General features: G+C 39.5%; 2 protein-coding genes and 1 long non-coding RNA gene across 9 annotated transcripts in view; 1 reads left to right on the forward strand and 2 right to left on the reverse strand.

Moving 5' to 3' along the window:
• Positions 1 to 3,601: 3,601 nt before the first annotated feature.
• On the reverse strand, positions 3,602 to 14,257 carry ARL5A (ADP ribosylation factor like GTPase 5A). 2 transcript variants are annotated; one of them, XM_057415670.1, is made up of 7 exons: positions 13,945 to 14,257; positions 13,137 to 13,238; positions 11,840 to 11,900; positions 8,678 to 8,825; positions 7,489 to 7,572; positions 4,875 to 5,026; positions 3,602 to 4,346 (listed from the first exon to the last, which is right to left on the reverse strand). In XM_057415670.1, the coding sequence occupies exons 4-7, from the start codon at positions 8,819 to 8,821 to the stop codon at positions 4,298 to 4,300; spliced, it is 429 nt and encodes a 142-aa protein (XP_057271653.1). In that variant the 5' UTR covers positions 8,822 to 8,825; positions 11,840 to 11,900; positions 13,137 to 13,238; positions 13,945 to 14,257; the 3' UTR covers positions 3,602 to 4,297. The 2 variants fall into 2 exon arrangements, with proteins under 2 accessions (XP_057271653.1, XP_057271652.1); XM_057415669.1 differs by lacking the exon at positions 13,137 to 13,238.
• A 1,244-nt stretch (positions 14,258 to 15,501) lies between these two features.
• Positions 15,502 to 18,757, forward strand: LOC130602614 (uncharacterized). 2 transcript variants are annotated; one of them, XR_008972940.1, is made up of 3 exons: positions 15,502 to 16,403; positions 17,204 to 17,372; positions 18,228 to 18,757. It is a non-coding gene; the product is annotated as an uncharacterized LOC130602614 (long non-coding RNA). The 2 variants fall into 2 exon arrangements; XR_008972939.1 differs by lacking the exon at positions 18,228 to 18,757 and having other exon boundaries at positions 17,204 to 17,375.
• A 4,658-nt stretch (positions 18,758 to 23,415) lies between these two features.
• CACNB4 (calcium voltage-gated channel auxiliary subunit beta 4) overlaps positions 23,416 to 26,992 on the reverse strand; it is a 112,044-nt gene continuing 108,467 nt past the window's right edge. For 2 of the 5 annotated variants that reach the window (XM_057415660.1, XM_057415664.1), the window contains one exon: positions 23,419 to 25,270. In XM_057415660.1, the coding sequence (XP_057271643.1) occupies positions 25,010 to 25,270 (261 nt within the window). In that variant the 3' untranslated portion in view covers positions 23,419 to 25,009. Of the gene's footprint in view, positions 25,271 to 26,992 lie in introns of all 5 variants that reach the window. The other 3 variants (XM_057415659.1, XM_057415661.1, XR_008972937.1) reach the window with 3 other exon arrangements.

Here is a 26,992-nt window from a genome sequence, read left to right on the forward strand (position 1 = left end):
GTTTTCCTAGCCAATTAAAAAGGAACTACTTACATTAGGATGCTTACAAGGCCAAGTATTCTTGGAGTAAGTTATTTAAAGAGAGTTCCTTGAAAAAAATTATAGCTAACCAGTCTGATACAAGGACGAATTTCATATTTCCTTTTATAAAGCAAGCTAGCTATGTGAAGCCTGATAAATGGAAAAGTGCTTGGAAGGCAGAGGATAGAAAGAACTGTAACAAATTATCATAAATCATGTTAAAAGCAGTTTGTAGGGAGGGGAAAACAACACTAATTTACAAACATTTAAATGCCTTTATAGAAATATATCTATTTTAGGGAAAATGGAAGTTGTAGCATAGGAAGAAAAAACCCCGACCACTGAATTAGTTTCAGGCACTTGAGCTGCATAGACGGTAGAAGGTGCCTATCAGATATGTTTAACATTCACACCACTACACCTAAGAACATACTATATAATGCATAGGAAAACAGGTATTAAGCCACCTGGAAAAAAAAAAAAAACATGAAGCCATGTAGATCCCTGTTCACATTTTCCAAGCTCTATATTCTGCTTTTCCTCACAATTTAAAAACCTACATAATTTGCAGGTCACAGAGGCAGCATATTATAGAGATTATTTACCAAGCTTACTACCTGCTAAACCAAAATAAACGTTTTAAGGATTAAGTTGTTGAAATATGACTTAATGGCAAAAAAAAAAAAAAGGCAGTAAAATGGCATTCTGCAGCGTAAACTTAACCATTTTTAAAGACCCTTCCCTTTTTCTTTAGAATATCCTAAGAATGAACTTCATGAAGAACAAAGGTTAACTAAGGTTAAGCTTTAGCTGAAAGCAAAGGCAACACAACACACAGAGGGTGGAAATACAAAAGCAATACAAATCAAGGTCATGACTCATGGTAAAACAATCACTTCCAAACAATAACGAGTGAAGCTGAAAGCAGCACTGAGGCAAAGTTAACTTGCTTTTCTATGGACACAACTATGAGAAAAATGCAAAAGGTCCTACAGGAAGAAAAAAAGAGATGTAAACAAAAAGCACATGTGAAAAGGGGTTCTGGGTTCAGAAGTTTGCTGGCTCTTCTCCAGCTCCACTAGGGGACTAAATTTAAAAGCATTTCTAGCTTTACACAAAAGGCGAGGTGTGTAGGAAAGGACCGTCACAGCACAATGCTACCTGAGGGTACCTACTTGTATATTCTTCTAAGATTCATCTTGTCAGTATCTGAACATACACTTGTTCGCATGAAGAACCTCCAGGCAGGTGAACTTTCCTACAAAAGCTTCCACCGCAATGCCTGGATGATACTATACCACTTTCACTCTGCTTTGCTCTCTTTAAAACACACAATCACACCAACCACACAAAATGAGGATTTTGAATCCCTCTAGAGACTGCAAATCCAGCATTTAAAATGAAGGGGCATCTTCCTTCAATTCCTAAACCCCTGTCAAGAATGCTATAAGGCAGGCGATGCATCAGCAGGTACCAGCCACCACTTAATTCTAACTCCTGAAGAGCACATATCCACTCTAAGATACTAGGGGGGTCACAAAACAATAAAGAACTCATCATTGTATGTGCTTTTTTGTAGTTGCGTTAAGGCTGAATTGTTCACTATCCAACACACAATTTAATTTTGGGATTATAAACTCTTTAGGGCACAAAAGTCATTGTTTTAAACAGGTGGTATTAATGCGTGCAGTTATTCCCAACTCTGCTAAGGTCTGGGAAACAAAGATGAAGTGAACCATGCAATATCTTAGACGTTACAGAAAGAGAAAGTGGAAGTGGCCAGGTTACCCAGAGGGAAAAAAAGTCAATGTAAGTTTGCCTATGTGTAAACAAAATGTCTGGTTGCAACATAAGCCATACCTTTGAAAAAACACCATACTTTCACTACATGGACATATTAAGACCTACAAATTTAAGCGAGGGAGTAAACAGCAGAATACTGCCTCATGATTTTTCTTCCAGTAACTCATTTTCTTAAAAACAAAAACTCAATGCACACAACCTGCGTAGACTGGATGCAGACCGGATGGGGCTTTGAGCAACCTGGTCTAGTGAAACGTGTCCCTGTCCATGGAAGGGGAGCTGGAACTAGATGGTCTTTAAGGCCCCTTCCAACCCAAAGCATGCTGTGATTCTATGATTCAGACATAAGTATGCAGTATTTAACACTACTAAAGCAAAGTATTTTAAAGGGATGAAACAGAAGACATAAGACTCAAAAAACAAACACTTAGGTTTATAAGCAAGTCTGCTTTTTCTTTTTTAAGACTAGAAAATGTACAATTCCATTTCATTTGCAAGTGTGCACAGAGCTCATTTCTTGAAGATACTATCAGATAAACTGAGAAAGTCTTTGCATTGTTGTTTCTTCAAACATTTATACATTTTGCAATACACCAGTTAAATACCAATATCTATGTGCATGCACTATAAATATATGCATGTACACATTAAAATGTTTGCCAAAGACAGCAGATTCCCTAGCCAATGAGCATCATAAAGAGATAAATATATTAAAAAGTTCTTTACCTGCCTTTGTTAAACAGAAACTTTTGAAATGTCCTCCCTTCTTTTCCCCACAGATACCCCACATGACCTGCAGTGAAGGAGGCAAATGAGAAGGCAGGTGCACTGACTGTATTATCCCGTAACCAAACATAAGCACCTTAAAAAGTTCAAACTAAGCTTTTTCTTTAAAATATCTTTTTCATCCTTATCAGATGTGTGAGCAAAGGGAAGGACATTTTAAACAAAGTTTTATTTCATTTTGCTACATTCCCCAAACATCCATCTCCAACATAAAAAAGCCTATGGCTAAGGCTATGTGCACCTTCACAATACTGATAACATTTCAAACCATCCAACTCCCATCCCACTGAAAAGCCTGTATCCTTTAAAAAAGGAATGCTAAACAACTTCATATGGACATCGTCCCATCAGGTACTACAGGAAGATAACCACATAGTGCTCTGATGCTTCTTTGTAACTCACCTGGGGACCACACAAGAAAGTTTTATTTTCAAGAAGTACTGCCCTGGAACTTCTGTGGGAACACAATGAATGGGTCACTTACAGCTTTTCAAGTAGTGTCATCTGTTTTGTTCCCCATCCCAGTTCCATCCATTGCATATAGATAGGTATATAGATTTTATGCTATAAAAGCATGCCTTCCTCAGAAAAATACTTAATACAGATTGTGACTTGGTTTATAAGATTCCAGTGGTACTTTTAAACATACTTTTGTGCCTCTTCTTTGGTTAAGAAAAAAAAAAAAGATGGTATTTTTCCCTTTATGACAGCTAAAGGTACTCCTACTAGACTTGAACCATAAATGACCAGCACTGCAAAAAAAGAGCAGCAGTACCATAGGACAGCAATAGGACAGCATGACATGCACTTCTTGGAATCACCAAATCCAATTATGACTGCCATAGGAAAAAAAAAGAAAAAGAAAAACCCCATTTCATTTTAAACTCTTTGGCAAATGCTCACTGTTTGCTGACACTGTAACTCGCAGCTCAGAGTCTATATGCCCCAATCCATTACAGCAGCCTCCCTAACTGAAAAATGAGCAATGGTCTTAAGAGAAAGTTTTCTTTATAAAGTTGTGGTGAGCCAACTGCCTGATGGATGCTACAGCCATACAGATAACAAAGGAAAAGAACTTGTGACATGTTGGCAATGTCAAGTATTAGTATTACTGTCAACATACTGATTCAGCTTTACACACTGGTCTGAACAGATTGCAATTAACCTAAAATTGAGGTATAAATATACACAAATATGTACAGTACACATACAGGAAAATATTTTGCATTTGTAACATCAGTAACCTTAAAAATACTGGAAAGTTGATATCTATGCCATTGATTTGCTTGCTAATTTACTGGAATAATGAAGCCAACATCTTCAACTCGAGAGGACTACAATGGAATAATAAAACTCAAAATTAAAAGCTCCTTCCTCTCACTTCATCTTTGCCATGCTCAACATTGGATTATTCCAAGTGGCTGTATCTTGCAAAGAAGGTTGATCAGAGCTTTTAACGCATCTTCAGAGGAAAACAAACCAGAAATCAAACAGGAGCGATAACCGCATCTTTCTTTTGCTGAATGGTCTTAATTTATATACAGGTATGTGTGTGTGCATCTATGTAGAAAATAAAGTCGAAGTCAGTTCAGTATAAATACATCTAACCCATTAATTCTGCCACTGTGAAGGTAATCCTGGGTACAGCTCTTTTTAAGCAAAGTCTGTGCAAAGAGGTCATTAAAAATCATCTGATCTTAAGTCTCGACATCATCCATTCAAGTCCTTGGCACAGTCTGCAAACAAAAGAGAGAATTTTTAGGGAATACATACATTTCTTGGACTAACTTCAAAGATTAAGTCCACAGCACCAACTTAAATTCTTCCCAAGAACTCTGTAATTTTCACTGAGAAAACAGTTTTCAGAAACAATCTACTGAGTGCAGCATTTCCTAGATTTTACTATGCAATCTATGCTTGTGAGACTTCAGATCCCAGCACTTCAAGACATACACTGACGTGATCTCTAATGGTGATTACTCTTAATACACCTGAACAGATTATAGGTCTTTCCCATCCCCACCGTCATTAGGCCCAAATTATGAAAAATTTATCACTGTGAGACAGACTGTGGATTTGATGTGAAAGTTGGTTTTCAGATCATGCTGATCCTAAGTCAGTATGTTCTGAGCTCAGAAAAAAAATCCAAGATTACTATGTAAGATTATTACTGACAGGGGAGGAATGTGTGTTAAAACCAAACACCACAATAAAAATACAAAATGATTCAAGATTCCCCTCCTATAGACAAGAATACCTCTTACCCCTCTCCAGTTAGAGCACAGCATGCCTGAATGTGCCACTGGTGATCCTTAATTGAAGTCAATTTCAGAAACTGAGATATTTCAGCTACTGTCATACACTCTTTGACATCCTGCTTGTTAGCAAAGATCAGCAAACCTGCTTTTTTTAAGTCCTATGGAGAAAGAAAAAAAAAATTATTACCAATCAGCTCTCTCTTAAAATTACCAATTTTGCCTCTCTCAGGAGGCAAAAGATGTGATACCAAAGTTGAGGACCTTAAGCCCTAGCAAAAAACCCTAAACTATAAAATGCTGCACGCTGAGTGACACGTAACTTCAGAAAATCCTTTGACCAAGGATCGGACCAACGTCCAATTTTGGTCCAGGGTGATCAGAGGCATGCTGTATCGCTGTATGCATGCAGCTGCACTAACGCCACACACCAGTCAAGGCCTCCCATTTAACCCTGACCTTGCACGTCATTCCTGCCTATGTATCTATCCCAAGCACTGCATTCTCCTGAGTCTGGCTTTTATGTACATACCACACTTTCATGTATTACCATACTGTTATGATTGGTTTTAGTACCAAAATACTAGACTGTGCAGCAGCATGGGGCAAGAGTAGGTTACCACAGCAGAACTTTTTAAGCACTGGTAAAACCTTGCCCACTGGTTAATCCCACTCATTAAGAAGCATTAAGACTGCCTCTGACAGAGTAAAGCAAGATGCAGTAATATTTTATTTAAAGGATAACAGTATTTGTACAAAATCATCGCTTACACTGCTTTAGAATCAAAGGATAGACATCTACATGAACCAGTGCACTACAAAAAACTTCTCTATAAGGCACATGTAATATTTAAAACATCAGTATGAACAACTCAGAGAACTGTGACTGCATGGGCAAGCTTATCTAATCTCAAAATGCTTGGAATTACACTGGTACAGCCATGTGTTACTGAAAATCTGTCCATCTGAAAGTAGAAAGGTCTTCCCAGAAAGCCAAGTCAAGTCATTCACTTAAATGCCTATCAGGCACACTCATTTTTACAACCAGTAGAATTCCCAAACAATCTACTGGTCCAGAAAATAGTAGGAACTGACCCAGGCAACTCAATTTTGCCTTAACAGAAATTCAGCTGAACTGGTTAGCAGAAATAAAAGCTTTTCAAGGACTGAAAGGAAAAGCTATTCTAAATAAATATTTGACTTTCATCTCAGCTTATATGCATTGTTGTTCTCTTCAAATGTCAGAGCATCTGGAGAGTTAGCAGAATATACTTGAAAACATCCTGTTGTAAAACAATGGGCACATTTATTGTTTGTTAGATGAGTGCTTTTGGAGCACAGAAATAGACTCCCAACACAAAGTAAGGGCATTCATGCTGCTTAGAGTTTGACTTCTCATTTCAAATTCAGTTAATTAAAAACTTCTGCATCTTCTTATATAGATTACGAAACAGAAGATGCGGATTTTGTTTAGCAACTGCAGATTGAAGAGTACATCTCAAGTTCTAATTCTGACAGCAGCAGACCCAATGGCAACGTTCTCCTCAAGCTACATTTAACACTCCAACACAACCAAGAAAGCCACACCTACTTTATCAGAATTATATTAAACACAGTTTTAATTTAAACACCAAAAATTAGAAATTCCAGACACTAGGGAAAGCACTTATTTCTTCTCTTTAGATTACCATAATCACTCAGAAGAAATACATGGACAGTCTTTGCCCTTCCTGAAGTCTACTAAACAGTGGCTATATTTTAAATATAGATGTACTATTTTGGTATATAATGCCATCAATTTATGCACATCTTTGTATTCTGACACTTGAATTTGGAAGCTCAGTGTCCTCCATGTTATCTCATACAAACTGATCCAGTTTGCACTAAACTTGTCTCAGCAACAGTCAAGCTTATATAAACATCTTCAGCAAAAAATCAGGGCTCCAGTCCTGCTGCACTGCACAGACTGAAGCCGTCAGGACACCCAGGTCACACAATAGGTACTCCTTGTTTACACATTAGTCCAGTATTTATGAATCAGACTCTGACAGCTCAGTTTTAGACATGACACAGGGCTCAATTTTAAAGAGGTTCTTTATCAGATAGCAAATTATACACTAAAATTCTGTAATTCCAAATACACATAGAATGATGGCTACAATAGCCGTAAGACAGGCCGTTTCTTCAGTTTTATAGCTGGTTGCTAAAAGAGGTATTATTAAGGCTGTACCTGCTCCACTGCAAAAACAGAAAACACTAAGCAATCATCAAATTATCAAAAATAGTAAATAAATTGCTGGAGGCAATAATGGGGTTTCTTAAACTATCTCATTCAGATAGTAACACAGGTTGAAGTATAAAAAACACAAAGGTCATTTATGGGTCCTAACTTCTGTTTCAGAAGCACTCAGGAACTGAAAAGCTACTTTTGTGGGAGCTCTTTTCAGTAATTTGGAATTAATTTACAGCTTTACTGGGAGCTTGACAATAGACAAGCAGGAAGACAACAGCTCTGATCCTTCCTCTATCAGGAAGAGGACAGCTCTGATCCTGCACTACCCACAGCTGGAAGACCTTACCCACAATAAACATTAAACCAAAAAAAACCACAAAGTCTACTCACCTCATGTGCTAACATTTTATACAGTTCTTCTTTAGTCACAGAAATTCTCTCTCTGTCTGTGCTGTCCACAACAACTATCACAAACTTTAAAAAGTGAGAAGTTATTAGTAAAAGAACAAACTCTATCATTCTGGCCACACATTTGTCTGCAGAACAGATTAATGTTCCTAACCCACTGTCCAGACAGTCAGATATCATCAGGACCATCACATATCATCCTGTATCAGATATGCTTCTTCCAGCACTGGCATAGTTTACAACTTATGCCACAGTTTGTATACAAATGTAGCTCTGACACATAATTTGACTTTCCATTTTTCATTTCCAAATGAAATATTTACACCAAAAGCAAAAGTTTCTCTGTAATCCAAGAAATCTTTGCTTAGCATAACTGAGGTAGCATTTCAGATACCTCAAATCATTTGCTGTAGCCTTTAAAATGTAATCTCTACCAGCTTTCTCTCTCTACTTCAAACACTAACATGCAAATAGACATTTATTTATAAAACCCCGATAAGCTCCATACTTCACAAGCATACATGCACATACATGTCACACATCTGTTATAGATAAGCACAGGAAAAATTGATTACTATTAAAAAAAGATTAAAACCCCACATTTGATAACACACAGGAAACCTTGACTGAAATCATTACTTTAATCAAGTATGTATGCTGCAACTTCATTGCTAAAGAGCTCTGAAAGTTCTTGGGAGCACTTAAGTAAACTGATTATGGAAGTTTTCACAACAGAACTCAGTCTTGGAAGAAAACTTTTAGGCTTTCAGTCTTACTCCTGAGGGGTTAGATGGGCTTTAGAGTACCTGCTACAGAAACAGAGGAGTCCCCACACAAGAAGAGACCTGCAACCATAGGGATCTGCAATACTAAGACAAACTGAGCGCCTGCCCTAAGGCCACAGATGCCCAGACACAGAATTCTTGCAGACAAATGGGTTTTCATTGCAACTCCGTATTATGCATTTTATGTAAGAAATATGAAAGCAAGTCATACAACAGCTTGCTAAGGAGGAGACTTAGCAGGACATCAAAACATGAGGTGCCCTAAGGCAGGTACAGTAACATTCACTGCACAGTCGTAACAGCCCTCTGGAAGTATTTCTGGTACCGGGCCCTCCCTCCACCAGCAGTGGTGACACTAAGTCTTCTAGTAAGGTGCTCATTCTTACCTCAGTGTTTGTATAGTAGGTGTTCCATGAAGACCGAAGAGACTCCTGCCCTCCGATATCCCACATCAGAAAGCGTGTGTTGTTAACCACTATCTCTTCCACGTTACTCCCTATAGTGGGTGAGGTATGCACCACTTCATTCATGGAGCTGCAGAGAGAAAAATGCAAGTTGGTGAGAAATGGTGAGAACTGGGAAGTTACCTGCCTTATCAAGTAACTCAGGACTCCAAATCAACCTGCTTCTATAAACAATAAACTTGATGGTTATTTCAAGGTAGAAAACTTCATGGGAAAGCTACAGAAAACACTTCTTATGCAGCAAACAGGACAAGGTATAATGGTGAAAGGCAAATAAAAATCATTAGCAATAAAAAAGGACTCAGTGAACTATATAATAATCAATTACAGAGCTGAGAAAGCATTCACAAACATAATTATAATTAATTAGATCATAAGGCTAAGAAAATATTTGCTTCAGAAGCTGTTTTAGGCAGTCAGCTTTTCTTTTTCCAGGCTGATTTTGGCACGCATGGGAGAGAGCAGTTGTTTCGCTTCAAGAGTGCGGTTAAGCCACAAGATTTCCAAGGTTGCAGAAAAACAACTCATCATCCAGCTTCATCAAACACACTACATCTTGCTTTCCTTCCAGTGTAAGCCACTAAGAGCATACTTCTTTCACAATTCAGTTGCTTTATGTCCAAACTTCCTTCTCTTCTCCCTTCAATGCAGTTCAATAACACTACTTTCTGGAAACAAATGCAGACATTATATATTTCAAATATATTGTTTTAGAGATACTAAGTGCAACTTTGTCATTAAGACCACCAGTTTCATATCAATAGTAATAAACAAATGTGTACTCTGGGCACTCCTAAAGTTCAAATTACTTAAATGTAAAAAACATAAAAGTACCTTCAAGGAAAACATCAACTATTTTCAAAGAACTTCATTATTTATTCCTCTGATAATCCAGATATATTTTTTCATTTTATATGACCATGTCTTTGAAGCTTTAGCAAAGGTTTTTGTTACACTGACAGCAATTTGAGACTTGTAACGGTGATGGAATACTTCTTCAAAACAGAGAACCAAGGAGAGAAACGATTGTCCAGTGTTCTGAAAAGGAATCTCAGTTACCCAGTGCCTTAGCAAGGGTCATCTTATTAAAAAGAACAAGAAACTCTCTCACCACACACATTTGAAGCAACTATACAAAAGAAAGAGAAGAACAAACTATAGGATAAAAATGGTACAAGATGATAACTGTAGCTGATTTCATATGTTAAAAAAAGAACAACAACAAAAAAAGTAAACCCCAAAACCAAACAAAAAAAATCCCAGGTTTTGGCAGAATTCTTTTAATGCTTGGAAGAGGTGTGTCATTAACCCCCTTTCCTTGTCTGAAACTTCAGCCTTTCTCATTCAACTTGTTGGCATCCTGCAGGGTGCAATATGATAGGCAGATTTTTCCCCCTCTTCCCGTTGAAACAAGGTGAACTTGAAGCTTAATGGCGTCTGTTGACACCTGATCACAAAAACCTCCTGCTACCTGAGAGAAAGGAGGAGATCCAAGTACAAGAATGGGAAGAAATTGAGTGTCTGTGAAGCTGCCATAATCTGTTAGAAGAATCACCACTCCAACATCTGCTGTGACCCTCCACATCATCCAAGGAACAGCCAGTGCACTAACCTACACTAGTTATCCTACTAGTTGTCTTGGTCCATCTCTCACTAAAAGTGTTAAACATATTCATTCATGCTCAGAACACCTATTTACCATGAAGAAAGGGTAAGAAAAAATAATGCAAAGATAGAGGTAGGGGTTCAGGAGGAGTCAAGCAGCAGGAACAGAGGACAGTACTCATACAGAGCTCTGTCAAAGCAGCAAATGGGAAGAGGAATACAAGAAGAGAAGGGGAAGTCCTGTGGAGCTAAAACAGACATAAGGGAAAAGAAGGCATATAGAGATCCACTGTACCAAAGGGAAAATAAAAACACTGAGACGGCAGAAATAAGTAGATGAGAAGAATCATAAGACATTTGTGGAGGAAGTGGAAAGACACAGGCAGCATCAAAGTGCACCAAGGATGGCCCTCAACTGAAGCAGTTACTAGTCTTAAAAAATATTCTTCATTCTATGTACGCTTCTTAAAATCACTCACTCACGATTTAAATAACTACAACCAACTTCATCTTTTCACTTTCTCTGCAGAGTGTGCTAGGTTATACATGGCTGGAAATACTGCATGAGCTTCATGTTTCAGCAAACCATAATTTGTCAAAACATTTTAAGTAAGCATATTTTTAAGCATAGGATTGGACCAGTATGTCCATAACACTTAAGAGGAATTATTTCTGATACTGACTCAGAAACACTTTTTAATACCAGACTACTTCATGCGAGAAATCACAAATCTGTTTCTAATATAAACAGATCTTGAGCCGCCTGTCCAACCTAGAAACTTCTGAGTCTGTGGACAAATTTGTTCCCTTTTATCAAAATGCAGTCGAGGACCAGAGATAATGAAGCTCATACAAATTTCACATAAACAAGTAGCAAAGTTAATGCAAGACAAACACAATTCAGTGCCATTACTAAAGGCAGAAGCTGCACGACAGCATGGGCTGCCACCAGTCACGGAGCTGTGTTGTCCTAGCTTCAGCCAGTGGTCAGCCCTCCTCCTTCCCCCTGTACCACACATGACATCAAAGTACATCTTGGCACAGAGGACACAAGTCATGGCAGGGAGAAGTTAGGCTTCCCTGGTTTTGCTACTTACTCACAGAACAATTTGTTGAGTATTTACATGCTATGGCATGGATCAGTTTAGCAGCATGTCTTCCTCCATATAATCATATTTTATGGAGCTGGCAAACATCCTACACTGTGACAACAAAGGCAGCTGTGATTAAGTGATAATAGCAATGTAATGTGATAAACAAAAGCTCTGAACAAAACCTTATTCATATACCAGACAAGCGACAGACCTTTACAAACTCTAGAACACGTGCTCTGATCCACTGCCTCCTATAAGTGTTCAGTAATCTTCATTGTGATGCTCTCAAAGTAAACCTTACAAGGAAAGTGGTGACCACAAGCCAAGAGTAATATATACAACGCACACCTTTAAATACATGACATCATCATCAGTTCATACTTACAATTGATAAAGAATGGTCGTTTTTCCTGCATTATCCAGACCAACAATGATTACTTTGTGCTCTGAAATAAAAATATCACCAGTAAGTCACATAGTTAACTTTGCTATCACAATAACAACTACGCAGTGAAACAAAGTTAGTGTTGCATTTGAGACCGATTTCCTAAGCAAACACTGCCAAACTTCAGGTGCCACATTTCACAGGCCATACGTAAACGTTTATTTGTGGAGGTGTACAAACCCATGTATTGTTCTGAGCAGGTAAGTGATTGTCAATTTTTCCCCATCTGATATCAACAGGAACAATTTCTGAGCAATTATATGTGGATTTTTTTCCTCCTCTAACATGCTAGGGCAATCTCACTTTAGAATCCTTTCACAATCTTCTACACATTTGTGCAGACTCTTGCAGACTGCACTCCCCCAGCCACAGCAGCTCTTCAGAACACATCCTTACCAGGACATGTTAAATGTTAAATTTCATGTTAAAATTGTAACATATTAAACGTAAAATGTAACATGTTAAATGTTCATTTCCAAGTCTAGACCGTTATTATGGCCTACAACATCTTAATCTCTTTGAAAAGAGCTGCTTAAAAGCACAGCAACACCGATTTACACTGCAAGCAGAATGATCCACCTATCTCCCTTAGTGTCCTCTTCTAGCAGGTTTGGAAACTGGAGAACAGATTTGCCTACAAATACTATACAGTATGCATTCACACAATTTAGTTTTAGATGAACCAACAAGTGTAACACAAAACTACTCTGACTTCTGCAGATGCAGTTTGGAGCTCAATGCCAGAATCAATCACTGCTTTTATTTAGCACCTTCTTTCCTATACATCACAAAATTAAATTTGATTTTTACAGATGGGTGTTGTCAAGCACGAATTTATGATATCCAGGATAAGTGAGTGCTGCCAGCCCTCAGCTGTATTACACAACCTTTACTTGCACAAATAACCTTGGCTTCAACTGGACTGCTCATGCAAGGAAAAGTTTTGTGAGAAGGTGTTTTTTTTCGTACCTCCCCAGTGGTCCACAAGGGCAACAAAAACTCATTACAAATGTGCCCAAGCTTTGGGCAAACAAGGAAGAATTCCTTCTGTTAGCGAAGTACACTCACACTGACTCATCACAGAGGGACAGGATAGGGGTCAGGTAAGTGGGGTTTTCTCAGTTTTTATTTTATCAATATTGTGTGGTTTTGCAGAGTTGTCTTATATACCATCAGTAAAAATTCCAGTTTTAATAACTTTGCATAACTGCACAATATTGTAAAAATATCTGCTTACCTGACCCCACATAACTAGGAACTTTTGTTTCTGGTGTGATGTTGCCAGCATAGTGGACGTTAGGAAATCAGTGGAAAAGAAGATCTGAGGTGGGGCTGGATGCTACAAGACAAAATTACTGTTCTGTATTTGCACTAAGTGTCAACGGGCACATAACTGGGACATTCAACATTCATGTGCAGAGCATTTAAATTCACTCATAAACAAATTCAAAAGACCTTATCAACAGCAGTAAAAGCATCAGCGTGTGTTCTATAGTTAGTTTAGTTAGTTACAACTCTCATTAAAACCTAACTGTAAGGAGACAAGCATTACAAATCTGAAGTTATAAATAACATTTACTCCATAAATGAGCAATTTTGCCAGCTATCGAGGTGTATAACTTAAAAGTGTTAGTAGAGCATACTCTGCAGACGACAAGATGAAACTACGTACTACAATGCAACACAGCTGTATTCTTTTCGGCTCATATTAATAATTTAACGTCCACCTTTCAGGAAATGAGCTTTGCATTGACTTAGAGAGGACAGAAAGGTTAAACCCCCCAACTTCTCTGGCTTCATCTCGCCTGCCAGCCACCCTGACCAGTGCTGGGGAAACGCCGCCAGCTCGCCCTTTAGCCTCGGTACCCAAAGCTGTGCCAGTTTACCGAGGCGGGCTCCCTGCACCCCCTATTCCTCACCGCGGCCGCCTCGACCCCTCCCGCAGCCCCACAGCGGGTGCACAGGCAGCGGGGATCCGCCGCGAGCGGGCCCGGCCCGGCACCTGCGCGCCCCGACACGTTCGCGGGCCGCAGCCTCGCCCTCACCCTGATGGTTGAACAGCCTCCAGATCCTGGTGAAGAGGATCCCCATCCTCAGCCGGGGCAGCTCCGGGCCTCGCCGGCTCCTCAGCACCTACCGCGGGCTCACCCCGCTCCCGGGCCAAGGGCGGCTCAGGGCCCGGCCCAGAGCCCGGTTTGCCGGCGGAAAGGCGGGCTAGGGCCTCGCCGGGCCTGCTCACTCTCGGACATCGCCGCCGCGCCGCTCCTCTCGCCTCACCGCCTGTCCGGGCCGGCCGCGGAGCGGTGGGAGCGACGCGACACGACGCGCTGCCGCGAACGACTCCGCGGCCACCGTAGGGACGGGGGAGGTGGGGGCGGGCGCGTCGCTGCGACGCGACGTAGCGGGGGCGGAGCAACCGCGCAGGCCGCCATTACGCGTCTCCGCCTTAGCGGTGTGTAGTGAGGGCTGTGGTGCGTGTGAAGGGGTAGGCGCTCAGTAGCTGAGGGAACGCAGAGTTCGCATTGGTACTTGCGGCCGTTCAAAGCATCCGGCCCGCCGCAAAGATAAATCCCTGTGCCCAGACCTGCCGCAGCGTTTAAAGCCGCAGGGATGGTGGTGCATTTGGTTGTGCTGGGGTTTACAGTTGGTCATCTTAACGGGCTTTTCCAACCTAATCGATTTTATGATTATTTTTATAACCCTTTAATAAATAGGTTTTTAGTGCCCGCACGTGGTATGCTAGAGACAAGACATGGGGTGATGGCTGCAATTTTATTTTATCCTTGACCAAACCAGTGCTCTAACAGAAGCACCATGGTGTTACCCTTATGTGTAAAGCTGCCCCGTAGCCCATGCATTTCAGCCCCAAGGCCTTCATTAGCTGCTGCACAAACAGTTTTACATGTGACAGTCATGTTTGTCTTGTGACACCAGTGATGGTGTGAATTTGGGCAACAGGTATTTCTAGCACTAGTATTCATACTCCAGGGAGCCAGGGGTAGGTTGCACAGCTGTTAGGCACATCTTCATTTTAAACAACACTGGTGGGCATGGTAAGGAAAAGCGAGGCCTGCACTTCTATGAAAGAGCAAACACAACTTTGGGAGATAATGTGGAAGAGCGAAACTGGTGGAAAGCCTGTTTTTATATTCAAAAGGCATGTTCTCTGAAGATTAGGGTTTGGAGGCTTTGCTTACCACCACAGCAATCACATGCAGTTCTTTGTTGATAGCCAGGTGGTAACTGGGCTAGCCTTGGAGTTGTGCTCTGTCCCTAGCTGGGATGGAGAAGCCTCCATCTCAACATGGGGAAGCTTATTTTGGGATGGGATGTCTTACCTGGGACAGGGAAGCTCCTTGCCTAAAGTCCTCTGGGCATGCTTGTGTTCCTCATAACGATGAGTGTTCCATAACATAACTTTCCGTCATTGCTAGTACATGTTGATGGCTTTGCTTTTCATTACGTACTGCCCTCTCACCTGCACCACAGCCTCCCTTTTCCTGTCCACAGAGGCGCTTACCACTGGCTGTGTTTTTCCCCCTGCTCCTTTGCAAGCTGACACACTTCTGCCCTCAGTTCTATCTCCACCTTCCTTACTGGCTGCCTGGTATGCTGCTTTCACCTTCTCACATGGCTTCTGCCCCACCTCTGATATGATTTACTCCTTTCTCATTTCAGAGTTTTTTGCTTCTTTCCTTCCACCAGCTTTTTTTCTGATTGTGGCTTCTTGCTTTTATTTTCCCTGGTGCAGTATTGGCCCATACTCAAAGTAGCAAGGCCAGTAGTAATCTATGAGTTTCTGTCTGTGCCTGCAAGCTTTAATGCTTTCTGTGGCAGTGAACGGGACTATATGGTCCATAACAGTTGAAAAATATCCTGATAATAAACTGGCATGTTCCAACTTTAATAGGATAAAAATAAATAATGCACTGCACTAGTAACAGATCTGTAGTCATTCAGGTTTAAAATAACTAGATATAATGTAGTATTGTCCATGGTGCTCATGCTTTACACCTTTTTCAGCATTGACAACAGTGATGCGGTATGGGCTGCCTAATGTGGCAGGGAAAGCATGGTTAGCCCAGACACCCTCCGGCTCTTCTGTGAAACCACTGTTTGCTAAACAGCCACCAACAGTCTGTGAAAAAAAATAGCATCTTGCTCGATACAAAGGCTCTTTGCCCTGTATTGTTTGGGACTGCTGTTTTAGAGCTACATTGCTAATTTTTAACCTCAAACATGACAATCACCATGAGGTTGAAAAAGTAGCAACACTTTATCCTGTATAAGTGCAATGCATATATATCCTGCCATACTGTTCAGCTGCTGGAATTACCAACATTTGTTTATTCATTCCTCTTAGTAAAAACAAGGATGTCTGCTGGCTTGGTGCAGCGGCTTCGGAGAAGCTGGTGGGGGAAGGCAAAAAGGAAATCATGGTATATAGCAGGAACTGTCCATCTGTGTGAGAGCTGCAGTCAGAGGGATGGTGTGTGACTGACAGGTAAATGAAGCAGCTCCTCCAATGTGATACTTTCCACAGGTTCAGCATTCAGCCTGCAACAGAATTAATTATTCATAAGCTGACAGTTATCCCTCTTTCTGCCATACCTCAGCTGAGAATTTCAGATGCATTTGATTCATTTCTGTTCTCAGTTCTCCTGTTGTAAACACGGAGTGAGCCTGAAATCCATGGGTTCATTCCAGGACTGGGCAGACTGCACAAATACATGAGAATGTAGCAAAATTCAATTAAACCATTTACTTTGATTCTGCAAATATAAGAGCTTTGAGGGTTTTTTCATCCATGTAGTTTTGTTTTGTTAAACCTTGTGCCTTACCAAAGCAACTTCAAAGAGTCTGCCACCACCACTTGTTGGAGTTACATCAGACTGTGTTGGACAGGACATTGACTGCAGCCAGCACCCCTTGGTCCTGCCTTGTAACACCCCATGTAACGACTACCACCGGCTTGCCTGCACACAACAGCTGCAAAACAGTGATGTTTTTACAGAATGAATGAATGTATGGTGTATTTTAGGGCTAGGAAGCTATTGTTAGGATTTCACCTCTGTTTTCCCTGTTAGTTAAATTATCAGGACATTTGTATGGCAGCCTAGTTTATCCTGTATTGCACTGCTGTTTTTCCACATGCTAACATGAATGTTGGGCTTCCTATTGCTGGTGGCAGCTTTCTAAGAAAGCACTTAAATCAGCATGGCTTATTGTGAATACAATCACAGTTTCCTCCTGGAGTTCTGAAAAGCTTTTTTCAGGTCATGTACATTTTGTTTCAATGCTCAGTGGGTCATCTGAGCATTTCTACACTGTGGAAGCGCGTTGTCTGCCTACAGCAGACTTTCACCAGTGGAGAGGAAAATACTTCTATATGGAAGAAACTAGAACATGTGGAGAAGACAATGAACTTCTAACTTCCTGGATCATACGAAAACACGTAAAAGAATACATTTATGTATACATGGCTCAGTTATATTTATTTAGAAGACCTTAAGCTTTTTATTAACAGCTTAGATGACAACTTGTATGTTTATATCTGATTCTGAACACTTTAGACAAGATAATTCAATTAAACAATTTTAAAAGCCCTGCTTCTGCATTAGGTATGTAAAAGCCAATGTTAATTCACACATAACATGCAGCTTACCTGGCGAAGTCTTTCTGTTCTTCAAAGGCAGGCTTCTGACAGAAATGCTGAGGTGCAAGCACATCATGCCACTGGTTACTGCAGGCACTGCCAGGCCTGGACACCCTGATAGGTGACACATAGCTGAACCCTGCCAGCAGCCACCACTGCTCTCCTCAGGGCAGTTGTACAGGGGAGCCTAGCAGTACAGTTGGGCACAGAGCCCTTACTGCTCTGCTGGGGCTCTGCACAGCTCTGGCTTGGTCTCCTGCTGCCATACCGAGTTTATAAGCTCTGTACTTCCACATTTTTTTGGTGATCACAGCATCTCTCTTTGGTTGCTGGCTCCTGTTATTCGCCCTTTGGAAGCAGCAGCATTTTTCAGTGCTTTCTGTTTTTCAAGCTGTTATAAACAGCATTTTTTTTTTTTTTTAATAACCAGACCTTAATGCCTCACATCATTCTGTTGTTTCTGTCCAGGAACCCAGTTTACATTAGCATGAGATCATACTGAGAACCAGATCCAAAGACCATTAAAGTTCATGAGAATCCTTCAACTGAGCAGTTGGCTGCAAATATTTTACTTCCTCATGAACAGTGAGATATTATATGTATTTATGTACTTTGGAGTTGCAGCTATTTAAGAGCAGATGGATTTAAAAATAAACATCATTCATTTCACAGACCAGATGCATCTCCTTCATCAGAATCTCATTAATTTTTACTAAAAATTCCATAATACAGGAAGCTGCTGCCAAAAGCTATCGGCAAACAAAATACCGCAATGCTCTGAACGGTTTCTCAAGTGATGGCTCTGAGCTTTTTCCAATCTTGAGTGCAGAATGCGAAGAAACTTAAAAGACTTTTAAACGGTTTGTAGTTTTTTCATTTATTGTAGAAAAGTTATTGTAATGCAGTTCATTTTTGTACATCTAAATTCCATAAAACAAATCCATAGAAATGAGGATACTATCAGCATGCAGTCTGCATTGTCCTTTTTAAATGATTCTGATCACAAAAATAACACCACTTTTTTTTCTTTCTTTGAAAGCCACTAAAAGCAGAGGGAGAGCAGAGCATGCAACACTGTACACATTTGCATAGTATATTTTACCCAGCATGCCTTGTAGAATGCTACACATACAGTATCTATAGAAGGAAAACCAGAAAGGGGCAAATCAGCAGAAAACACACATTTGTGGGTATTTCTTTAGTTTTGGTTGGGTTTTTTTTGTAAAGTCAGTAACACCTTTACCAGCGTGACTCTGAACTGGCTCGCAGTGAGGCCGGAGGTAACACTGCCAAGCTATCACTGGGAACCAGTTTGGGTGAGAAACGGAGATTTTCTAGGATCTGAGAAGGCCAAGGTCCATAGTTTGCAAATTGAATGACCGTTTTCATCTTTCTTCACCCCTCTATTTCTCATGTGTACATACAGTTTGCATTTTGCTTGATTCTCTTTCTATGCTTTTCCTGTACAATATCACTGACTTTCTCTCTCTGCATGAGAAGAGAAGCTGGTGTGTTTCCAATGCAAATACACCTTGGCCACAGACACACACATTCCTTAAACTTACTTTCCTCCCATTTTAAATTCCCAGCAGTATCAGTGGAAGGTTTTGGGTGTACTTCTCCACAGCTCTTGCAGTGTAACGTTCTTCTCTCCCCACCTCCCCATCCCCCCCATACATTAAACCAAGTAGCTCTGTAGCCCCAAGAACGAACTTACTGGGAGTATTTAACTCCTGACCTTGGGTTCTTAGTGCATTTGTGGTGTATTCATCAGTCATATGCCAAAAATCTATACACCAGCCAAAATCAGAAGTTATTAATGCAATTTCAGCATTGAGGAGGAAATTAGCAAGAAATGCAGTGGACTTTCTAATTCAAAAGGTTTGTTTTTTTTTTTCCTTAATTAATATGGAAGGAGACAGTTACTGAAAAAACAATCACATATGCATAAAATAAACTGCTGACATATCAGGCAGCAAGTTTAACTGATCAAAAATGCAATAAATCCACTGACGCAGGATCAAAAAGTCTACCCCTTTTTTCAAAAATACACCTCAAAATGCAACAGTGGAATTATTGTAAATTTGTGCTGTTATAAATGTGCTTCTTTTTCCTTGCTCTGTTTGTACATCATTGGCAAAATATATTATTCTGTACTGTACAATAGATTTTCTCACTATATTGATTTCCTACTGCTTATACAGAGTAGAATGCATACCAAAGGGGACTGTGGCGTTAAATTTAATTACAATTTGTTTTTCAGGAGATATTGATAAGGCATCAGATAATCAGTATGTAATATTTGTGGTCAGACCTTGCAAATACCGACTCTCGGAGCAGACAGTTATAAACTGTGTCCAGTTGTAGGTGTCTGTAGGATCTAGTCCAGATAGTAACTCACTGCCAAAAAATCTGAGGGGAAAAGGCAGGCCTCGTAAACCTCACAGAGACCCAGCCAGTGCTATTCCCAGTTTCACCATGTTCAAAGGAATAAAGGAATGACACACTCTTACTAACATTTTTAAATTACATCTACCTTCTCCCAAAATTGTCTCTATGGATTCAGTATTTCTCTTTTTAAATGCATTCTACAAATTTCAATACTAAGTAGCATTTTCAGCTCTTTCTCCAAGTTAGTTCCTTACATATATTTCACCACGTTATTAAAATGTCCTTTTATTTTTCTATGTAAAATAAATTGAATAACAACCTAATAAAGGTTATTCAAATGCTGACTCTTCAAATAGTACATTGCTTTTGTCATTGTTTTACAGACAGAGAGAACTTAATTTCCCTGGAGTTAAAATTGGCTATATTACCATATCTTGCAGTCCTGTTACTCTTTGTAGAGCTATCTGAAGAAAAGAGAGGCAACTGCAACAAAATACATGGTGGCAGAATCCTATGAATCCAAACTTGTATTAATACCAACTGTAGTAATATAACCCAGTTTTAAAATACACATTTTTAGGAACAAAATCAGATTTGTATAAGTGGTATTTTACAAAACATGCATCTGATTTTTTAATATGTGGTCTCCAATTACTTGTGCTTTAAAAAAAAACAAAACAAAAAAAAGTCAAGGTTAAGCTTCAGAAGCACTGAACCTGTAAAACAAAATATAGCAGAGGTCACATTTAATATATTCTTAAAGAAAAAAGGACGAATGATAGCCCTAACTTACTCAAATCAGTATGTCATAAAGTAATAGTACTAGCAGTATTATTTTGAGAATGGCAGTGCCAATAGGGAGATGAGATTCTGGGATGTTTCAGAGAAGCCTGTGGCACTGAGTCCAAACTGAATTCAGATTTTCAGTCAAACTGAACTTGGAGTTACAGGCCTATGCACACCCAGAGGAACTACTGTCACCTTATTATTCCTACAGCTCACTTCCTCCTTTCTGCAATTTTCACTCTCTGAAGTATGTATTAAACATTTTAAAAGCAAGGAGCACAAAAGGTTAATATCCACCCCCCCACCCCCCCCCTTCCCAACTTCAGAAGCAGCTTTCAAACCTGGAGAAAACACAGTAAACCCTCTATTTGCAGCAAACCCAGCACTAACTGTGAGTGCCACCACTGGCAAGGCTGTGAGTCGTGGAGCCACATCCCCTCCCAGGCACACGGAATTTATCTGGGCCCATTGGAGTTAAGACAAAACCATATGGGATCAGAAGCAGGCTGAGGAAACAGCAATTGCTTCACGAACCAATCATGCTTATCAAGTCCAAAGTCAGGGGTGCCACCTATTTTCATGGCAAGATGGTTTGTCAGGATAAAATCTCGGTCTGGGCCGTACTATGCCATGAAGTCTTGAGCAGAGGGACTGACTTTTGTCAGACCAACCTGTGTACAAAATGATAGTCTGATTTGGCCCACTGTTTATAAACTAAAATTGGATACAGAACAGCTTCAGTTACATTCCTTTAAGCCTAATTTCATACTCACAAAACATAATCAGTTGCACGTTGCACATCCCATGGGATAAATGTTCATATGTGGAACTAGTAAAAGAACCTGTATGTCTGTTAAATACAACGTGCCAAAGTACTTTAAAGTTTACCAATTAATTGTCTTTATAGTGGCTTCAGGATTTTAAAAACTTTTGTTAATTCATTCACAAACATATGAATGCCCTGACATATACTGTCTTTAAGATACCAAGATTGTTGTTACCACCTTTATTGGGTAAATTGTCATTAGTGCAAAAGCATCCTCATGAAAACTCAGATAACAACTTAAAATGTTTTATCAGTATGTCTAAAATCCTCTGTATAAGCCAGAGCTTATGAACAGAACTCTGATCTTTAATAATATAATAACAAGAAGAAATGGCATGAGGACTGGAAAATTAGTCTTACTCGTGTTCATTCAGGAATACATGAACTTCACAATTGTATATAGTGCCATTGCAGAAGAAATCACAATACAGCTGGCTAGCACTGCTGAAGTTCTAATACAAATACTATGAGTTAACATGTCCTGATCAACGTTGCAGCTTTTACCGATTACCGCATTTCCTAAAAATAATTTACTTTTTAAAATAGAGTTCCCATAGCTTGTATCTAGAATAAATTAATGATCTATTAGCAAGTTCGGTATATTTGTACTTAAAGATGTATCTGTCTTCAAAGAATAAAAACCAGCAAGCAAGGAAACCTGCTGGATCACTGCTGATTTCTTACATTAAAATGGAATGGGCAGTGGGAGAAGAGAGGGTAAACTAATTGCACACAGTAGTAAACTTAAACCCACACAGTAAAGGAATATGGTGTGTTCTTTCAAGACAATACATGACTTCCCTCACAAGCTTGTTTTGATTAGAACAAACGAATAGTTTTGGCACTTCAGATGCTGCAGGTGATGGAATTTGTGCATATATGTTTTGTAGACCTTTCCCTTCACTAACATGACATGGAAGACTTAAAAACAAGGCTCCAAAAGGCTCTAGAAGTAAATGACATTTCTGTCTAGGAAATGATAAAGCAGTAACCTTGTTTACTAGAAAATATATGTAGGTGCTTCACAGCTACCTGCCATTAAAATGCAAATATCTTCAAGCAGTTAAATGATCTGATCCCTAATGCTACTACAGAATAAACAGCTAATCTAGGTTTATACATCTCAGTGCATCCTTTGCAATTAATACTTTAATGCACACAAACAAGAAACTTATTAAAGCTTATAGTAAAAATGTTTTGCCTAATGCCTTCTTTCTCATGCAGGTATGTGTGCTGTACATGTAACAAGAGATTTGTAGAAATTACTGGAAAATACTCCACTGTGCTATAGCAGAAAATATTAGAGAAGGCAGCTGAAGCCACCCTTCCCAGGCCAGATCCTGCCATGCTCTCTCAGCCTAAATGCCCTTTTTGAACCTGCAAGCACTTAGGCTGAGAAAATTATACAGGAACAGGCCTGTCACATCAATCCTTAACTCTGCTACTCCAATGGATGCAGATATTTTCCTTTTTTGATTTGGTAACTGGCTCGTTCAAATCATCCAGTGGTGCTGAAAGCTGCCTTTTAGGCAGTGAAGTTGTTTAAAAAATTAATCATGCATCCTCAATCTTTTAACGCTGCTAGAGATGTACCTAATTTTTGCTTCTACTGGATATGGGATGAATTACTTTTCTTGTTGCTAACATCAAGAAGATAACCAGACTCAATGGTGGTGGAAAATACCAGTGATCTTTGCTAACTGGTACAGAAAATAGAAGAAACAGTAATACAGTAATATTCAGGAAATTAATTTTGTGCTGCGTGGTTAAAAGCCTACTTTTAGCAGGCTTTGGGAAGAAAATAAAATAGAAAATATATTAGAAAATAAAATACAAAAGTCAATGATCCTCATTTTTTGTGGGAAAAAAAGCAAAACAACAACAACAAAAAGTTTTGACAGGAACCTGCATAAAAAAAAGGATGATCAGCACAGTTCTGTCAATTTTAGAAATGCAGTGGGGAATTCCAGGAGTCTCTGCTTAAAGACATTAGAGAGTTGTACAAAACGGTCTATTATGGTGAATTTTTCAGTCACACTGGATGTAAGGCTTCACTGATCGCATAAGACATAAGGTCCAATCACATCAACTTATCTAGTTAAAGAAATTGAAGACTCAGTAGGTGAAAAGAAGTGATTGTTAGGAAGTAAGGCAGCAACATCTCCAAAGATTTATCATAGTTCTTTGAATCAAAAATGTCAGTTCTACCACTTTGCCATGAGCTGATTTTTTTCTGATACTCCATTTTTATTGCAATCTAATTCTGACCAATGTGTTATTTTAAATGCTCATGATTTACAAGTATTTAACCCCTCTCCCTTCCTCAGATTTCATTACTGATATTTAAACTGATCTTCTGGAGAGTTCTTGTGCGATGCTGGAATTTTCAGACATTTCAGAGATGGATTTTGAAGTATGTAACACATAGGGAGTTACTCAGATGTACTGGAATGTAGTGCTCTACACACTGGGTAAGAAAAGTGTATCATTTTCCATTTAAAAAGGCAGAATACTAAAAAATGGGAAAAAAGATATGTATCTAAACACTAATGTTCCATTTTGGGACTGCTAGCTAGGGAAAACAAGAGGGAAACAGGTTAAAAAAAAGCTATTCTCAACCTCTAACCATACAAACTATTTGTAAGTTTGTTCATTTTCCCATTTGTATTTCCCCTTCTCCTGATACAGTTCATCATTGCTGTCTGCAACAAAAATGTCAGTACTGGCTAAACTAAAGGAATTGTTTTGCTGCAACATTCACGCCAGGTCTAAAAAGAATTTCAAACTGGAAAGTATTTTATAACTGCTGCAATAATTTGTGATATTTGGCACTCTCAATAGTTTACATTTGGTCTGTCTGAAAAAAACATTCTGGAAATAAGTAGCTAGAATAAATCCTCTTATTCTAACTTTAAATGTAAATTAAGCTTCCAGCAAACAAACAGCTGACTGTCCGGCTTCTAGTGGTTTCTAATTTTCAGATTTTTCATTTGTCTTTTTTTTTTTTAACCTGATTGCAACATGCTCAAGTCGACTTTCCAGTCAATTCACCCGAATTCCAACAGGAATTGGTTTATAAATTGGTTCCAACTGGAACTGGTCATTTGGAATTTCCAGCACAGGAAATTATTTTATAAGTGCCTTGATAAGTACCCTAAATTACAAATGGATGTGTTCAATATCTAATGACAAGAAAATATGGCTATAAATGCAAATGCTGTACTAAAAATAAAATAACCCAAAAAACAACCTATATGATCTGGCATAAACGTAAGGGCGTGGTCACTTTTTTTTTTTGCCCCCTACTTAACATCAAGTGACAGCAGAGTGCAACTTCAGTATGACCGTGTTACATCTGCCAAATTAACATGACTGATTTTTAATTTCTTTTCCTAGGTATGTTATGGCAATTATTAACTGATGGATACTATTTTTCCCCGGGTTCTTGAACTCAAAGCCTATGTCGTGAATCATGGCTGTATCCTCCAGGGGATCCTCGGTTCCTGTGGGGTTTGTACGTGCCCTGGTATGAGTCAGAGTATTCTTCTTCCACTAGAGGATAGTGATCTCGGCTGTGTTGGGAACTGGAAGACAAGCGGTTCCTGCTCTTCCGAGCCCTTTCATTGTGATAATTTTCATCTGAGGTCATTAGACTTCGTCGCTCAATTGGAGAGTTCTCTGTGGAATGGCTGCTGTGCCTCATACGCTGGCTCTACAAGTGCCAAAGAATTCAAGCATTAATGCAGACAAAAAGTATTTCACATTTATTAGCTTGTTTTGAGACTTATTCTGAGGTCTTTCAGAATCCATCCACTTTTGTGTTATTCATTTTATATTAAAGCCTATATGCTACAGGAATGGGTTACAAAAATAGTCTGGTTCCTAGAGCTGAAAGCAGACCAAAGGCAGTGTTATAGTGCGTACCTCTCATAGGATTCACCTTGGTAAATATTACAGGCCATTTAGCATGAAAAGTGAGCTGATGTATTCAGCATTTATCACTTTTCTCTGATCATGAACATAACATTTATGCTGCTATTCTGCTTAGGAAATTTGGAGCTCTGATCTAAGTGGTCTTAAAAAACATCTGAAGATGTTTGTTGTATTGTTGGGTTTTTTTAAAAGGTGCAGCTCTGAGTCCGAACTAAAAACCTTCATATGACCAAGCAAACAATGGGCTGCTAAACAGGCAGCTAAGGGGTGCCTATAATTATTAGATATTAACAGATTCTTTCAACTAAAACATAATAAATATTTTAAATACGTTGACAGCAAATCCTTTTCTAAGATAATTTATTAATTGAAAGGTTTAGCCTTTGCTATCCTTATATTCCCCTAATGACAATGTGCTACACTTGCTGACCAAAATCAGTCTGTATTTTTGCCAGTAAACCAGCACAATGAAGAAGCTGCCTAAAAAAAAAGCATTTCATTTGCTTAAACCTCTGCAGAGAACAGCCGTCCATACTCTCAGTACAAACTTAGTCCATACTTTCCTTTCTCTAGATTAGACACCTGATGTAATTTGCCCGTAACTGCCAAGAGAACACTGCCACAATGGCTGTACCTGTTGCAGGTACAGGGAGGTAACTGTGCAGGCGGGTATTCATTTACAGCATGGCAGTCACATTTCTGTCTGATGCGACCAAGGTAATACTCACTGAGGTTCCATTTAATGAATGGCACAGAAGAGGGGCCCTTCTGCAAATTCACACACACAGGTACTGACTAGCAATTTCTACCATGTTATCCCCGAGTTCTCCTTACAGCATCAGGTTTTAGTAGTGATTATATGTCAAAGTCCACATATTTTCTTCACAAATTATGCTTCTTGCATTTATTCGGCATGCAGTTTTGATATATAATCACCTGTGCTCACACCCTCCATCTTCCTTGTAGTAATTTACCTCTGTGGCTGCAACCTGCTCTTTTCTACAAACCCTTCTGTTACCCTGCCTCAATTGTGTAGCTATTCCAATCCCATTATTTACCTCCCAAGAGGTGTAAGTGTGGCACAAAACTGGTGTGGTTACGTGCTGGTCTCATGCCCCCAATAATTTTGATCCTGCAGCACAACTGGAATGATAAACTGCATTACATTTTCTGCAGTAAAGGCACCTGAAATGCGAATCCTCTGGAGCCTAAGAAACACTCCTCCCCCAAACTCAAACTACAGGATTTAACTCCATGTGCTGAAATTAGACTGAACTATGTAGCTTTAGAGCTCAACAGGGATTAGATACAAAGGCAAATGACTGGTCCATAAAAGTTAGCAATGACAAAATTTACTCTTCCTATTGAGGACTGCCACACACAGAGCTCAACATGGACATCCTCCCCTTTTAAGTAAGGTCATAATCAAGGAGGACAAAATGACCAGCAGCTTTGGTAGGTGTACCAGACAGTGTGATGGGAGACAGCTGGAGCACACTGT

Source organism: Pezoporus wallicus, unplaced genomic scaffold (assembly GCF_028554395.1).
Source record: "Pezoporus wallicus isolate ANWC-B61680 ecotype Strahan unplaced genomic scaffold, APGP_CSIRO_Pwel_v1 contig_736, whole genome shotgun sequence".
In the NCBI taxonomy this organism is placed as follows: Eukaryota; Metazoa; Chordata; class Aves; order Psittaciformes; family Psittacidae; genus Pezoporus; species Pezoporus wallicus.

Excerpts from the sequence above, each read along its gene's own strand:
- ARL5A (XM_057415669.1), bottom strand. The coding sequence starts at position 13,990 with ATGGGGATCCTCTTCACCAGGATCTGGAGGCTGTTCAACCATCAGG. Across the intron at positions 8,826-11,839 it reads ACGACCATTCTTTATCAATT|CTCCATGAATGAAGTGGTGC; the intron begins GTAAGTATGAAC and ends TTCTCTCTGCAG. Across the intron at positions 5,027-7,488 it reads ATAAAATGTTAGCACATGAG|GACTTAAAAAAAGCAGGTTT; the intron begins GTGAGTAGACTT and ends CTTTCTCCATAG.